Source organism: Urocitellus parryii, chromosome 1, assembly GCF_045843805.1.
Source record: "Urocitellus parryii isolate mUroPar1 chromosome 1, mUroPar1.hap1, whole genome shotgun sequence".
NCBI lineage: Eukaryota > Metazoa > Chordata > Mammalia > Rodentia > Sciuridae > Urocitellus > Urocitellus parryii.
The window spans coordinates 102,862,353-102,880,052 of NC_135531.1; the positions used below are offsets into that span (position 1 = coordinate 102,862,353).

Here is a 17,700-nt window from a genome sequence, read left to right on the forward strand (position 1 = left end):
AAATATAAGTAGATTAAATTCTCCCATAAAAAGAATCAATTTTTTAAATGATCCAATTATATAATGTCTATAAGAAACATACTTTAGATTCAAAGACAAATAAATAGATTAGAAAGTAAAAATATATAAATTATGCAAAAAGTACAAAAGGACCTGAAGTGCCTGTTCAAAATTGGACAAAAGGAACAAAATTGCCACTAAAGACGATGAGGGACATTTGACAGTGATAAGATAGTTGATCCATAAGGATATGCAATTATAAATATGTAAGCACCTAATGATGGAGCCCTAAATTACATGCAGAAAAAATGACATAATTCTACCAAAAATGTAAAAAAGAATTAACACCAACCCTTCACAAACTCTTAGCAAAAAAAATATAGAAAGAGTAAGGACCATTTCCCAACTCATTCTATGAGCAATCAAAAAAGTGAAAACACAACCCATGAGTTGGAATAAAATGCTTTCTCATAAGAGACTTGTATCCAAAATAAGTTTTTTTAAGAAAAAAAAAACTCTTACAAGGGCTGGGATTGTGGCTCAGTGGTAGAGCACTTGCCTAGCATGTGTGAGGCACTGGGTTCGATTCTCAGCAGCACATATAAATAAATTAATAAATAAAATAAAGGTCCATTGACAATTAAAAAAAAAAACTCTTACAACTTCACAATAAAAGGGCAAAAGACCCAATTTTAAAATGGACAAATGACTGGAATAGACATTTCTCCAAAGATAATACATGAATAGAAAGTAAGCACATGAAATGATGTTCAGTGTTTTAGCTAGTAGGGAAGTGAAAACTAAAACCATAATGGGGAAAAAATATAACGAGCTTCATTTCATCCCCACTAGGACAGAAAGTGAAGAAGATAGGGGAAGAGCAAGGGTGGGTGGAGATGGGGTGGTCCTTCATCCATCACTTTGGGGATAGAATGGTGCAGCACTTTGAGAAAAGTAGAACAGTTCCCCCAAACACTCCAACAGAGTTACCCCATGACTGTAATTCCACTTCTAGGTATACACCTAGGAGAATTAGAAACATATCTTCACACAAAAATTCCTACATGAATATTCATGAATGTTCATGTAGGAATTTTTCATAATAGCCACAAAATGGAAACATTTTGTGTTCTTCATAATAGCCACAAAATGGAAACAAGCCAAATATCCATCAACTTTGGAATGAATAAATAAATGTGGTATATCACATAATAAACACATGTGGTATATATTGTTCAACAATAAAAAAATAATAATAAAATACTGGTACATGTAACAAACTAAATGACCCTTGAAAGCATCATACTAAGTGAAAGAAGCCAGTCTCAAAAGGCCATATATTATATGACTCCATTTATATAAAATATCCAGCATAGGAAAAATCCATAGAGATGGATAGTAGATGAGTGGTTTCCAGGGATGGGGTGAGGATGGGTAATGGGGAGTGACCACTAATGGATTCAAGATTTGGAGGGAGGTCATGAAGATATTCTACAGTTAGTTGGTGGTGATGGTTACACAGCTTGGTGAATGTACTAAAAACTAAATTGTATGCTGCATTATAAAGGATAGATTTTTTTGTCATATGATTATAATACCTCAATAAAGGTCCAACTCAATTCAGGAAACTCTTCTATAAGTTCCTGAATAGTCATCCTCTGCTTGAACACTTGTGATGGTGAGATGTCACTCCCACTCAGAGTAGGCTGCTCCATTTGGGAACAGTTATTTTAGACTCTTTTTCCTAACCATTAAATTCCCCAGCACCAACCATGGTGCCTGACACATCGGAAAGATAAAATGCTGGAACATTTCATGGTGATATTTTTAAATGAAAAAGCAAGTAATAGAACAGTATATATACAACATAACTATTATCATGATCCCATTTGTGACTAGACTGGTGCAATTATATTTAAAACATCTAATATTTAATATAGAGAATACGCATCATACATAATCTTTCATATGCATAAAACATTTCTTTATAGCTATTTAAAATCTTTACATTGTTGTTTCTGGGGAGTCTGGGGACTGCTGCAAGGGGACCTTTATTTTTCAACTTACAATCTTCAGTGCCAGTTTAATGTTTGTTTGTTTGCTCACCATAAGCAACTGTTCAATTTTAGGAAAAATCTTCATCCCACATTTGGGTGCAAATCTCTATGTCCTAATATATTATGCATTACTTGGATCTTTATCAGTGAATACTTCTGAAGAAAAGTGTTCTGTGGCTAATACTAGATTGGTCAGTGAATGCCAAGGGCTGTTGGAATGGGCATCTAAGCTTCCACTGATAGCAAATCTGAACACCGTCCTTGTCACTAAAGACGATAGAGCCTACCTGTAAGCTACCTTTTTTCTTTATCTAGCTCTGAACTAAAGAGCCAGGGACTCTCTCAAGCACAACTCCCCATTTCCATCTTAATCACTGTGGCCAAGTCAGCATTCAGCTGCAGCTTAAGGGTCACAAGTTAGAGGACTAAGTAATTGATTTACCACTCGACTGCCTACACAGTACATCTAGCTCTTATGGTACATCTAGCTCCATGGTAGACACAATGTCTGCCTGCAAGGACTTGTGAACATGCTTTAAAGTCTTTCAGATGTCTAAAGTTTAGGTCTCTGATCTCAAAATCCCTTTGAAATGCCCACAACTTTAAGAATCTGCCCCGCCCCTGCACAAAGTCAAAACTCTTAAGAGGCTGCAAGAATTCTGGTATCAAGAGTTAGTGACAAAATAGCATAGGTCCCAGAGTCAACGTTTTAGAATTAGAAGGTTCATGATTCAACTTAACTTTGTAAATGCACCAACCAAGAAAAGTGACTGTTTAAGGACATGTTATCAGGTCACAGCAGAACCTAGTTTCCCAATTACCCATCCAGTGTGATTGCCCCTTTCCCAGCCCCGTAGCTTCTACTTTCTTCAGTCTCTTCCAGAACCAGCTGCAGCCCCTCTTTCCCTCGCATTCCTTTTTAACCACACCATCTAAGAAGGATGGTGATTCTGAACACCTAGATAAGGCTTCTGTAGTCAACGCTGACTGCATCCAGGGCTTTCACTCTGGCTTCCCTATTAGGACATCTATGGTTTTGACAACTGTGGTTGGGGTGGGAGACTGAAGAGCAAAGGATGGCTGGCAAGGCCAGGAGAAAGATTAATCTATGACTGATCTTGTACCACAGCAAGAGGCGGCAATAAGTCTGAAACATACGTGGCACCCTCGCTCCAGTCCCTCACATTCGACTTTCCAAAGCCTGGCTCTACAGTACCTCACTGTGAGCATGTGATTGTTTCATCTCAAAGGTTCATTGAAACCTGCCTTTTGGATCTGCTCCAGAAGCATCCAAACTCTTAGGGTGTCCTACAATGGAAAAAGGGTAGGCTGATGCCAGGCCTCTCTCCTGTCCCCCTCACCCCTGCCCCATGCTGCATAGATCCAAAACTCGCCCCTGGAATTGAAGGCAAAGACAGTGGAAAGTTTGGAGGACCCCTGATTTCTTTAAGAGACAAAAAGGGTAACAGAGAGGGAAAGGGAGCGGGAGATACAGATGTAGGCATAGCTCTAGATGAAGAGAGAGAGAGTTCATTATGTCATTATTCATTGTCTGATAGTCCAGGCACCTGAGGTTACCATGTTGCCTAAAAACAAAAGCTGTCATTTAATTAGCCTCTCCTCAACTGCTTCTCTGTGCTCAATACTACAAGTACCCCTCCCCCCCCCCCGATTTTAGAACTTTTTTGTAATCATGAACACAGCGTTACAATGCAAATAAGTTGCAAAGTGAAATGGAAAATCTTGCAAAGCCTACAGGATTTCATGGAATCTTAAAAAGGCTTGTCAGAAGACAGAACTGCAGGCTGCCTAATGGCTAAGGAGGACCAAGTAGCCTTAGACCAGTGAAGAGACAGAGAACCTCTGCCGCAGATAACAAGACACTTCAAGTGAGACTAGTTTGAATACCAACGAGTTAAAAGATGCTTTGGGGTTATACAGTTAAGTTGGGGCATGTTTTTGAAAAAAAATGAAGCTTAAGATTGCATCAAAAGGAGAATCACAAAACAAAACATGTCTCCTACATTATACAATTTTATCCACACAAATAATCTGAGCAGTCAACTCTTATTGTATCATTAAGCTAAGACTTAGTGTATAGGTGAAAATAAACTTTGTTTCATAATTTCCACTTTCGTTTTAAAGGTAAGGTCCCAAGCAAAGTTTTCACCATAAAATTTTATACCTCTGTCATCAGTGGATTTATTTACTTTGTGTCCCTTAATGAAGACAATGGAGACCTCTTAAAGGTTCCATGGGCCTCAGCATAATGCCGCCTCTCTGAGTTACACACCCTCATCCACAGTCATGTGATGGGTTGTTATGGAAACATACAAGTAATAGTGATGTAGTCAACACTCCCAAGCCTTTCTATACATCAGCCCTGTTCCAAGTATGCCTTGAGCTTTAACTCATTCATTCCTCACAATAACACTTCAGGATAGAAGCCATTAAGATCCTCCTTTGACTGATGAGGAAACAAGGCACAGAGAAAGTATATAACTTGCCCAGAGTCACACAGCTCAAATGATGGATGGCACTACATGGAGGCTGCAGAAGAATGCAGAATTATTTTTCCATGATGCAGTGCATCTGCCATGTGCATCGGAACTTTCTTCCTGAAGGAGAGATTACTGTTTCTCCTTAGGGAAAGAAAGCTACTTCGAAGACTGTCCCTAAGCATTACTCACCTGGAAGTGTTTAGATTTCGATAGAGCTGCCCAAGGGACTCCAGCAGCCTCCCCTCCATCTCTCTGTCCCTGAATTGCTGAGCCAGGGCCAGCCAGCGCTCGTGGTACATGATGCATGCCTCAGGATTTGGGGACACAGAGCTGTAGAAATGGCAGAGGCATTTGGTGACCTGAAGCTGACCTGAACATAAAGCAGGACATGAATGAGATGTCTAGAGAGAGGACACAAGCAAAGTATGTTCCAACAATTTTCCCTAATGCTCCCCAGCAGCACGGGACATACTCACTCTTTAGATGTTGATGCCTTAAGCCAAACAGCAACGCCATTTCATAACATAGGCGACCGTGGGTCAGCTGGTGTTCAGACACCAGAACTTGAGCCAGCCAGAGAAGCACCTGTACTAATTCCATGTCGGTCTCCTTGCAGGTCTGGAGTTCAGAATAGAGTTGGACTGCCTGAAGGAGAAAGTCCCTGGCTGGCTGTGGAGCCCAGGACTTGAAGGTCAGGTAACCAAGATTGGCCATAATCACTGCCTGGTTACGTACATCCCCCACCTCCCAAGCTCTGTTCAAGGCCTGGAGGTAGTTCACAGCAGCTCTGCTCACACAGCCTTCATCGAGGAGTGCAAGCCCCAGGAGGTTATGGACCACTCCACTTTGGGCAACACTTTCCGTCTCCTTCAGGGAGCATAACAGTGGCTCAAGAATTTCCAGAGCCTTCTTCGCCTGTCTGGCTAAGAGATAGGCCCATGCCAGACAGAGGGAAGACTCAAAGACTTCTGGCTCACCCAGCAGCTGCCCCAGCATCAAGGACTGGCTTAGGTAGTGGATGGCACCATCAGGAGACCTGTGTTGGAGGTATGTTTTGGACAGGATGAGACACAGAGCCCTCTGGGTGCTCCAGTCAGCTTGTTCCTCACAGGCAGCCAGCGACTGCCTGAGTATTGGGCAGGCCAGGGCAGAAACTTCACCCCAGCTTGAGGAACAAATGCCAAGGAGCTTGGGGGTATTCTGGAGGACCAAGTAGACCTGCCAAACCGGAAGAGATGCGCCCTGAGCGCTCTGAGTACCATGTTGCTGGACAGAGGCCACTGCAAGATGCGGAAGATATTTCTTGTCATAGAGAAAACTCAAGATGGTGGCCATAGCATCTGAAGGAGGAAGATGTCCAGACAAGAGCTGCAGGCGCTCAGCAAAGGGCAGGACTTCCTCATGCCGGCCTAGCTTCAGGAGCAATTGAATGGCCAGGAAGCAGGCCCTTGCCTCCAGGGGGCTGCTGCCCTCCACAATTCCCTGGCGCAGCACATAGGCCACCACATCAAGCTCGCTCTTGGCACTGGACTCACGGTCCGGCAGGCAGGCCAGCAGAGCCCCTGCCTTTTCCAGCAGGCCTGGGCCTTTATGCACCAGCCTCTGTCTCAGATAGATGGCAGCCAAGTGGATGTACAGAGAGGCCACCAAGGATAGGTCCCCAAAGGCCCCATCGAGAATGTGGATGGCCTCCTCAAAGTACACCCTGGCCTGGGAGAGCTTGACTTTCCTGACACTCAGCCGGCCCAAGAGGAAGCAGAGCCGCGCATGCGCCCAGGTCATATGGCTCTTCTTGGCCCACTTCCTGGAGGCCTCCAGATAGGCCACAAGCTCATCCTCTTCAGAGAAGTTGTAAAACGAAGAAGTAAGAAAAGAGAAGGAGAAATCGTACAGGCTCTTAAAGTTGTCGGTGTAACCCTCATGATCCAAAAAAGCCAATATGGAGCCAAAGTTATCGGCCTCCTCTTCATCCTGATCAGTGTTGAGGTCCATGAAAAGTTCGGGATCATCAAGGTCATCAGGTTCTGGGAGGAGATAGCTGTCGGAGGCGGCTGAAAGGAGCTCCTCCTCCTCCAGGTGGGAGTCCCCGGAGCTGCTGGAGTATCTGGAGCCCACGAACTGTCGCTCCTCCCAGGCTCCACCAGACCTGGCCTCGTGGAAGCCTTCAGCCTGGGATGCTATAAGGATAGGCAGAGTTGAGCAACCTTGAGCATCTGCAACTTAGGTAAGAGGACAAGCGAGCTGACCTGAAGGAGGAGAGGCCAGGTTCAGCATAATTTCTACTCACCACTCAAATCATTGGGAAGATTCTGGATGGATTCAAACCCACCTAGGTAGAGATGAAGGACAGACCTAATGTTAGGTCAGAATGAGTCACCATGCCGATACCTCCAGGGACCCGGGCCAGGAACCCTAGGGAAGCTTCGTAGTGAAGTTTCAGACCATCAGTTATCATTTAAAAATGGCAGATCCTGCCCCTTCCACATCAGTTTAAGAGATGTATGGACCCCACCTTCCTGTTTAACCCATACACTTTACAGTTGGGAACTGAGACCCAGAGTCAGAGAAGGAAATCTGGAAACAAGCTCTATACCAAAAGGCTGGTATGGGGGGTGGGGGGGATGATAAAATCTGAAAGCCAGAAAGATGCAAAACTCTCAGCAAGTTTCCACAGAGCCAGGCCTGAACTCCAAGTGCAGAGCATCTGGTGGTGTGTGACACTGCTCCCTTTCCGCGTGCATCACATGCTCCATTCACTTGTCACCCATCCACTTGACAAGCATGGGTTAATGTGCACAAGGCACTGGACACTGCGCTTGGTAAAAGTGGCACAAGCAGGGGGATTAGGTAAGGAATAAAGAGCAAAATGCCTCTGAGGTGCCCAGTTTTGTTCCCTGAAGTACACAGGTGGGATGAGGAGGAAGAAAGGAGAATCCTAAGTACAGCTTTAGCCATCTTAATTTTGAGTTACTTGCAGGAGTTCTCGGCAGAGAATAGAGTAGGTCTGGAGCTAAGGAGCAAAGCGGAGACTGCAAATACAGATTTGTGGCCCACAGCAGGTCACCAGGAGCTGGCCAGCGTCCCAGGATGGAATGTGATCACAAAGGCAAAGCATTTGGAAGGAGAGTAGAGCAGGAAGGGAGGGAGAACAGGAGAGGGAGATTAGTTAATAAGCCTGAAGAACACTAGAATTTTGGCAGAAAGAGACCAAAAAGGCAAAGAGGAAAGTCGCAGAGGCCAAGGTGTCTTGGGATGCAGGCACCGAGCATCATAAAAGTACAACAAGATGAGGTAAGAACCAAGAAGACGGGTTGAGCTCGGCAGTGAATAAATTAACACTCTTGCCTGAAGAGCCACCGTGGAGCTGAGGAGGTAAAGGCCAGATTCACAAGCCACAGATGGGGGTTGCTAAAGAGAAGATTCCACCTCTTCCTGACAGAAGAGCAACAGCTGTCTGTGGGCCCCTTCTGGGTTGCCAGAAAACATGGAAGACCCTCAGGCCCCTCATTGAGTCAACCTTCTTCCTTCTGCTATCCAGGGAATCCTGCTTCTGAGACGGTCACTGCAGACACTCAAAGTCTGCAACATGTAGAGTGGAGCCCCCACAGCTAAAGATGGAGAGCTGAAGAGCTTGGCTCTGGAAAACTGCTCACTTGCCCTGGCCTCTCTGACACTGAGAGGTGTATGCCAGTCTTACTGCAGTCATTTATCTTGGGGCCAGGACATCAAGAGCACAAATGAGTTACCAGATGGGAAGATGAATCAGAGGGTCACTCCTTCCCAAGTCACAGGTCAAGAAAGCTGGACTCTATCATTGAGACAGCCCTCTGCCAACTGCCTTGGTGCCAGGGCGGCTGCATGACTCTAGGGCACAACCTAAGCTCAGCAGAGCTGCACCCCGACCTTTAACAAAAGACAACATGCTGCCTGGGCCTACCCTTGGGTCTCACAACCAATGGATCAAGAGTAGCAGATAACCTCTGACCCAAGTCTGCCACCCGCCTCTGCCCTCCCATGGCACACCCTGAGCTTTCCTTGGTTTTCAGTCTTCACCCACATCTACTAGGCAGTGTCAGCTTCAACTGGCTGCCTCAGAGTTAAGGACCCGTGTGATCTGCTCAAAAGCAAAGCTGGGCTGGGAGCTGATATCTGGGGTAGGTGTTCCTCCTATACATGGATAAAGTCTCCAACCTCCTCCTATATCCTGGGAGTTGGCCTGACAGTGCCTCATGCAGTATCTCTGGATGTACCCATGAAATATGGCCCATCTACACAGGAGTGGACACAACATCACCATCCCTGAAGAGATGGAATAAAAAAGAATTCTTCTTCAAACCATCATCAGAGAATGAATGTGCTTCCTGACACAGGAAATTAGTATCATCCATTCATTTGCTCACCCAATCCTTCAGAAATTAAGGAAAATGTGCGAGACAATGAGGCCCCTCACCCCACAAGGCGAATGTATCCAAGAGCCCAATATCATTTTGTCTGGGGCCGTGTGGTGAAAGGGACTGTCCTGATGGGTAGTTAGAAGACAGCAGTTCTTATTTTGGCTCTGGCATTAATTCATTTGGACCTCAGTTTCCCAGTATGGAAAATGAGGGGAGAAATCATCTCTTAGGGCCCTTCCAGCTGTGACATCGTATGACCCCCATCTTTCTTATTAGGTTTTTATTTCATCTCTCAAAAGAGGGACTTCAGCCAGAGTTCAGGAAGTTCTTTTCTGAGGTTGGGATAGAAGACCCAATGCAGCTGACACTCATGGTGTAGGCAAGTGGATTTCATCTAATCTCATAGTTTCTAGACAATATGTCCTGTGCAATGTCAGAAATATCTGAAATCTAAAGTGAAATGCAGCTAATCAAATATGATCCAGTCATCAACTGAATAGTGACTATGGCCCCAAATTCCTGGATGGGATTAGAATTTAGAGATAGTCTATTCCTGAGTAGGGATACCCTCCTAGTTGAGGAGGTTAAAGACCAAACACTCACTAAGCCTGTAGACAGATGTGATGTCAGTCTGAGCCAGTGCGTGGAGGAAGCTGGCACACTCTGCTTTCTTGTCGTTTCCCAGGGCCCACAGAGAGCACCTTTCCTCATCACTGAAAAACGTAGAGTTCTTGCTCCTGCATGGGGCACAAGACAGAGACAGGTCAGTGCCAGGTTCCAGGCTCCACCTCCTTCTCTTTGTTCTTAGGATGCAGTAAAGAACTTAGAGAAGCAATCAACCCATTGCTCATGGCTGAAATCAGACTCTTCATCTTACTGTTGCAAATTATATTTTTCCTGCCAAAGAAAAAGAACTATTAGCACCTCATGCACAGAGAACTGAGCTGTGTGGTTATCAAAGTAGGTCAAAGTGGAAATGCAAACACCCTTCTTCCTAAAACTCCATTCCTTCCCCACAAGAAAAAAGAAAAAAAACCCTCTCAACCACAACCCACTCTTTGAGGCCACATGATGCCCAGTTTTTATGGGATAAATAGGATCTGGTTGTTGTATAAAGATTGGAAAGGAACCATTAAAAGAAGTTTCTTTGCCCTTAGGCTATTTGAGGAAAAAGTTAGGGACAAGTAATACAATCTAGAGGAACAATGAAGAAAGTTTCACTGTGGTGGGAAGGAATCTGTCACAGTTGCTGAGACTTGATTACATGGCAGAGAACAGCATTATGTAATATGAAGGGAGAAAAAGCATGGGTAAGGGAGTCAGGGGCCTGGAAGAAATGATCATAAACATGGGATCCTTATACTCATCCTGCTTTGTAACCTGATTGTTAAGACTAGTTTGCTTACTAGAGATGTGTTATGGAGTTGTTAAAAATTTACATGGAATTAGTTAAGAATTTGCAACTAGAAATGCCTTAGGAAGCATTCAATCCACTACCTAGCTGAAAATGTTTTAAGATCACTTTCAATTGTTTTTGAACCTCAGGGCCAATTTTTTTTTAAGTTTTATTTGTTCTTTTTAGTTATACATGTCAACAGAGTCTGTTTCTACATTTATACAAAAAAATAGAGTATATCTTATGGATATAAGATATGGATCCCAGTCTTGTGGATGTACACAGCGTTGACATTCACTGTGGCATATTCACATATATTCATAGGAAAGTTAGATCAGATTCATTCCATTGTCTTTCTTATGCCTAAACAATTACCTGAGAAATCAAAAAGTTAATAATGGCTAATACTTTTGGAGGGTTATGATGAATCATACACTATTATCTCATTTAATCCCCATAATTGCCCTATGAGGCATGTACAATTTTGTGTGTGTGCATTAATATTTTTAATGAAGAAATATTTTCATCTACAACAAGAAAATGTTATCAAAAGGAATCAATGTCTACTTATTTCAACTAGGATTAATTCAAGGCCAGTTTTCCCACTATGGAAGTAAGACACTTCTAAATGCTCTATCGACTACCCTGGGGAATTATAAGGAGCTCCAGGGTGGCTGGTAGGAACAGGCCCTGCTCCTGGCACTGAGTCAGCATCAAGCACTATCTTGAAGGTGGTTAATTCACCAAGCCCAAGGAGTTTTTCCTCATGCATACACTGAGCCTCCTCTACAGAAGAGGTAGGGGTTCCTCAAAAATCTCCAGAATTGTCCTTCTGTGCCTCTTTCTCCTGTCTGGTCCCTTGTCCTATGAGCTCAAGGAAGGTACAATTTACACCTTTTTTGCAGAGGAAGAAATGGAGGCACCGAAAACTGAAATGTGTGTTTTGGACGTGGTAGATCAGGGAATAATAAAATTCAGGGAGGGTGTGCTGTGGCCAGCCACTCACCCTTTGTCTCCATAGCTCTGGTAAGGCAGCTTAAAATCCAAAGAAGAAACTTGCAACTACATGAAGAGCTCAGGGCTACCGCAGTAAATAATGGCAGAACTAGTACTAGAGCCATGTCCTGATTCTGGCCTAGGGTTTATCTCACCATGTCCACTGAGCCCCCATTTCTCTGGCCTGATCTCCAGATTCTCCCCAAAGAGCTGCCCATCTCATTTACTGTTCCTAATAACTCTATGATGTAGGTGTTTAAATCCATGTTCATAGATGAAGAAAATGGTTATGAAAGAGTCCATGTTCAGAATTACACAGCCACAAAGTGATGAAGCTGAGACTGAATGTTAGGTCTTGTACCTCTGAGGTCCACTGCCTCAGACTTGAACTGCTAGCGTTCTGACTTTCAGGTACTTGGAGAGAGTTCAAGGAAACTGACAAATGACGTTGTGGATTTCCAAAATGAAAGCTTGGTTAGAAGAATATGGCAAAGCTTCTGGCAATATGATAGCCTAAAGTATTCTAAAGGGCTCTTCTCTCTGTACACACAAATCCTGGATAATGTACAGCAGAGATAACTACTGTGAGCCATGCTTTAACTCTAAAGAAAAGGAAATCCCTGGGATCCAGAAAATAAAGCAGAAACCAAACTCAGGTTGGTAAGTTAAAGCAGTTGGCCCAGAGACCCTAATGGTTTCAACTCAGATACTGGCCCTCAAAAGTGGGGCTCACCTTGCAATGATCCCCAGGATCAGGAGATGTGACTTTGAATCTGTGTCAAGCAGGGAGCTGAATTAAGCTCTATTCATAAAAACTTCCCCAAAGAGATGAGTGGAAAACTTTGCCCTGCCTGTCAAGAGCACACTTTTCATCTACCTGAGTCCCTAGAAAAATAAATTCAAACAACTAGGCCTACACCATTGAAGGTGTGGAATCTAAATTTACACTGTACAGTGAAGGTGCCACAAAGAACAACAGTAAAAAAATTAGTCCTGGATCATGAGTTCTTAGGATTCCAGGAGAAGCAAGTGTAAAACTTACTCCAAGGGAAATTTTCTTCAGTCCATGATGATTCATGCAACACTTCTAAATGTTGTAAATTACTTCACATAACAAAAAAATACAAATCCAAAAGTACAAATTAAGAAAATGAACTACCCACAAAGACATTGAGATCCAGAAGATGCATACTCAGGTAAATATATTCTGCACAACTAGAAATAGCACTAATCCAAAGAATAATTTATAAGCCTGGTTAAAACAATGAAATAAATAGAATGAATAGAAACTTCAAAGAAACATTGCAAAAGGAGAAACAACCATCTGTGAACACTAGGAAAATTCAAATAGAAAACAAAGGCATGGAAATTAAAGACAATGTGCCATTTGGGGGTAGGAGATTAAATAGCAAGTTTAGTTACAGCTGAGGAAAAAATTAGTGAAACTGAAGATCATTTTGAGGAAATTACCCTGAATGTGGTCTAAAGTAAAAAATGGTGAACTATTACAAAAGAACTTATTAAGTAAGATTGAGGATAGAATGGGTCTAACATACCTCTGAGAGGAATTCCACAAGAGAGATTAAAGAATGAGAGAGAGGCAGTATTCAAAGGGAGAATGATTGAGAATTTTCCAGAATTGAAGAAAGACATGAGTCTTCTGATTGAAGAAGCACACCAAATCCTGAGCAAAATAAATAAAAATAGTATCATTTTTAACAGGAGGTCCATTTCTTCATGTTTATAGGTCTTTTCAAATTTTCCGTTTCTCCTAATTTCTCCTTCTGGGTTCAATTATCTGTTACTTCACTGTTCAATTTCATGGGATGAAAGAATTAAATCTAAACAATAAGAACATAGACTAATGAAATAGAAACAAAATGAATAAGAAAATAATCAATGTAAATGTTGGAGAGAGATACTTGGAGAGAGTTCAAGGAAACTGACAAATGACATTGTGGATGTTAATGTAATTTTAAAATGTTAATGTAATTTTAAAAACATGGTTGACCAAAGGAAAAAAATGGCTCTCTAAAAAACTAATAAAATAAAATGCTGAAAATGGACTTAGAAATTTATATTAATAGTTACTTTCCCTCACACTTTGAAGATGCTATTCTGTATCTAGTTAAATTATCATCCAAGAGTATATTTTTCAGTATATGTAAGACAAAGAAGAACAAATTACTAGGAGTATTTACAATTCACACATCTTCTCTGAAATAACTACTAATAGAGGTACTTTTTGAAGAATAAAGTAAATAATCTACTATAAATTTATTATGGAATATATCATATGGTATAATTGTATGGTTTCATCAATGACAAAGAAAAAAAATAGAAACTTAGAAAAAATACTGCTTACTTACATAGAAACAGCTATGAAACTAACAACAAAATTCTCAACAGCAAAAATATCTGCCACAAGAAATGGAAAATATAAAAAAGACAAAGATAATATGAAGACTAAAATGAGGATATAATAAAAGATAGAATTTTTAAAATTTGTAATACTATCTTTTCTTTATGTTTTTTTTCTTATCTTGAGTGCACTAATGTACCAATCTTGTTTGTTTGTTTTTTTTTTTTAGTTTAGACATGCAACTGTATACATTTTCTTTAAGTAACACTGTTCAAATGAATTATACTTATCCCAATGTGAATAAATCCTCAGTTTACAATGTTAACGGAAAAAATGCCAGTTGCAGAAAGCAAATTATATGAGATTTTAAGTAGGTAATATCAAATTTTTTCTTATAAACAATTAACAACTTTTTAAAGTATCAGGAAAAAAGACTGAAAAGATAACAAAGCAACTTCAAGCAGCATTTGCCTCTGGAACAGGAATCAGAAGATAAAAAATCAGATGGGGTAAAAAGATCCCCCAAGTCTTTTGCCTTGTAAAACATGCACAGACTCATCTCAGATCTTTTTCAACATTAATAAAGGAAGGATATGACTTTCTATCACACTCAGAAGCTCCAAGTTCCCCAATGCCACTCTGGCCAAACCCAAATACTGTATCTATTTGGGCAAAATGCTGGCTGCAAGTTTTAAGAACTGGCTTTCCATCGGCTACTGCTAAGAAACTAGAGAGCTGGGGTTAAACGCTGTGCTGTGAGAAAAAGGAAATCCAGTTTTACTTTCCAGGACAAGCAGGGGCCCTTCCCTATGGGTCAGAGGCATAGGCTAAATCTGACCCAGGAGACATTTGGTATGTTTGTGTGCGTACACACACCTCATGGAAGAATAGGGAGGGAACCCATGTAGAAGAGATCTTCAGCTAACGCTGAGACCATCCTCAGAAATCCCCTACCAAAAAATCACAGGCTCAGAGTGACACCCAGTGGCAGCCATTGGCACAGCACACAGGGGCCATACCCAGGCGACCTCAGCACACTGTCCACTACTTGAAGCCACTTGCTGGGCTACCATTCATTTGAGCTCAAAATTCACCCTCCTCCGTGGTTCAAGAAGATCTGCAATCCAGAGAGGGTCTAGGGGTATACTAGGACGCGGTTCCCCTTGATTTTCCCCATCTCCAGCCTCTCTTTCCCCTTCCCTACCAAATTGGGCAATCTGTGGTTCATGAGGTCCCACAGGTGACAGCGAGGACCAACAGATGGCACTGTGGATAAGAAGAAAGTGGTGCAGCCTCCCTGTGTGATACAGGGGCTGTGTGAGAGTGTGGCCCTTACAACCAAGCCAGCTAAAATGTGGTGACTAAATTAATTTAATGGTACTAAAAGTTGTTGCCATGTAGGGCAAGATGCAAGATGCCTAAGTCCAAATATAATCCATTAATTCCAAGGCCTGCCTCTGTTATCCTATGAACACTGAGTCTCAACTCAAAGATGATGACACCTCATGGCATACTCACATTGGAGAGCAGGAATCGGGATCTATGCTCTTGGTGGGGACAAAGCCCACTTCTCCTGAGCTCATTGACTTCCCAATGAACCACTGAAGCCCCGGGATGACGAAGCCCACAATCTCAATGCTTTCTCCCTGGCAGAAGCTCAGTTCGTCCTTTTCTTTCCGCTCATAATCCTTCGAGGCCTTGCATCGTCCTCTGCCTGGGGAAATGGCACACAGCTCATAAATAAGGCACCAGCAGCCAAGCCTTCCCTGATCTGCCAATGCGCAGAGACTGAGTGAGGGGACCCAGGCTTTAAAACTTTAAAGATGAGTAAAACTCCCCCCCAAAAAAAAATAATAAACTGGCAAGAATGACACAGGATGACTGGCTTCTCATTTTGCTAAAGTAAGGCATTCAAAAAGAGGAACTATGATGCACTTCCACCACTGTTTTATTTTTTAAAAAAAGATGTTTAGAAAAAGCATAAGAAAAATAGTCTCCAGATACTGGATATGCCTTAAAACTGGATAAATGTGGTTTATGAAAAATTGAAAAGTTCACAGCATTGTCCTGGTATGATTCTGCCACTGCCATGTAAACACCTGGCCATGAGTGACACAAATCCACAAACCAGTGTGCGAGGATCACTAAACCAGAATATGTCTATACATCCTCCAGCTGCTTTGGCCACTGTGACCCTCAGTCACAGTGAGATGGGGATAATAAGCACACCTGATGCTTATAAATGTTAGCGTCAAAAAGACAATGTGCACAACGCCTGGAATCTAGTCAACCCTCAGTAGAGGTCAGCCTCATTATCACTGATAGAATGGAAAGTGCTGATGATCAGAGGGATCTGAAAGTCTCTCTTTCTGATCACAGTAACTACCCAATTTTCTAACAAATTAGGATCTAATCATTCTTTATGATTGTTGTACAATTCAGTTTACAAAGAACATTTATGTCATTTTCTCAGAGTTTTCCCAAGAGTCCTAAAAGATAGGTAGGGCAACCATCAAACCCCTTTGTCTAGACTACTAAGTAGAAGCAGCACTAACAGTGAATTGTGCAAGAAGCTTATAGTAGCAAACTGAGTCTAGAACTTCCCACTAATCCTGCTCTCCTGGAGATGGTAGCCTCCGTTTCCATGTTTGCTTTTATTCCTTTTCTAACACCACTGGCTCAGTTCTTTTCAGATATTTCCCTCAAGTTTCTACCATGACGTCTTCAAGATCAGAAATTCCCCTGCTTTGTGGGACAACAGGACTTACCATGACATCTACAATAAGAAATGGTACTACGTGATTTACAGAGGCCATCATGTTTAGTTCTCTTGATGACATTTGAAGCTGGTTTTATTATATCATTTTACTAATACTGAGGACAGATGAATGGTCAAGGTCCCAACGGTATTAAGTTGTGCAGCAGACTTTGAACCCAGAATAGATTTTGAAGCCACTCATTCCTAACTATAAGGCAACATTGTCTCAGAAAGCTAAAAATCTTGTTTATGGTCAGTTATTGATTATCTCTAACATCTGAGTTCCATAATTCCATCCAGTTCTTTATTTTTTAAAGTGTCATTTGGTCTTAGAACTTGTACAATTGCATTTTTTGCTACGGATATGTGCCAGGGACCATAGTGAGGAAGGGAACTTGAGGGATGACAATGATAGGAAGGTATACTCTAAGTACTTCATTATCCAAAATGGACACATGTATGCTCACAGTTAGGGGTGTATGTGTGTACACAAACAAGTAAAGATCACCTGTAATACAGGCATGTGTGAACATATATGTATGTGTATGTTCATTTATTTCATTTATTCATTCCACAAATATTTTCTCTACTATGTGCCCAGCATTCATATTCTTTCTGAATTCAAGTTTTATTTCAAATAATTTTAAGGAAAATTAGAAATATTTTCACCCAGAGATTGAAATAGGCCATCTATCAGTCAAATCGGCTCACAAAATACTTAATTTGACGCACACCAGGGTTTGTTTTTGTTTTTTTTTCACCTGTCCATCTTTAAATCTCTATCATCCTTCCATTAAGCCCTCCACACATCCCTGGGTCATGGCTACCCCTGCAGGCATGTATAGCTGCAGCCCTGACTTGAGACCTCTTATTTCACAGGCAAGAAAACCCACCCATACAGATAGGACTGACTTCCCCAGATCCAGTCAGTAGCAGAAACAAGACAGGAATTTACAACTATTCCAAACCTGCAGATAATATTAGTAGGCAGGACAACATCATCTCCTTAACAATACTGTGTTTTGAATTCAGTCATACCCATCTGATAGGAGCCTGTCCAATCCTTCTTCCTGGAAAGACCACAGTTTCCTGGATAATTCTTTAGGAACCATCTGCCAATGGAAACATGGGGTTTGCAAACAAACATAGATTTCAAAAAAAAAAATAGAACAATGAGCAGAATCGTCTATAAGGAAAATGATAATGAGGATCATAAGTACTGCTATTTGTCTTATT

The 17,700-nt window shown here is 41.9% G+C and overlaps 1 protein-coding gene across 1 annotated transcript in view; it reads right to left on the bottom strand.

The window, feature by feature from the left end:
• The window catches only part of Sh3tc2 (SH3 domain and tetratricopeptide repeats 2), a 53,501-nt gene that overhangs the window by 14,951 nt on the left and 20,850 nt on the right, over nt 1–17,700 (bottom strand). Inside the window, exons 7-12 of the mRNA XM_026384393.2 lie at nt 17,503–17,576; nt 15,225–15,420; nt 9,556–9,689; nt 6,846–6,887; nt 5,035–6,735; nt 4,748–4,928 (exon numbers count right to left, since the gene is read on the bottom strand). Coding sequence (XP_026240178.2) covers nt 4,748–4,928; nt 5,035–6,735; nt 6,846–6,887; nt 9,556–9,689; nt 15,225–15,420; nt 17,503–17,576 — 2,328 coding nt within the window. The remainder of the gene's footprint in view (nt 1–4,747; nt 4,929–5,034; nt 6,736–6,845; nt 6,888–9,555; nt 9,690–15,224; nt 15,421–17,502; nt 17,577–17,700) is intronic.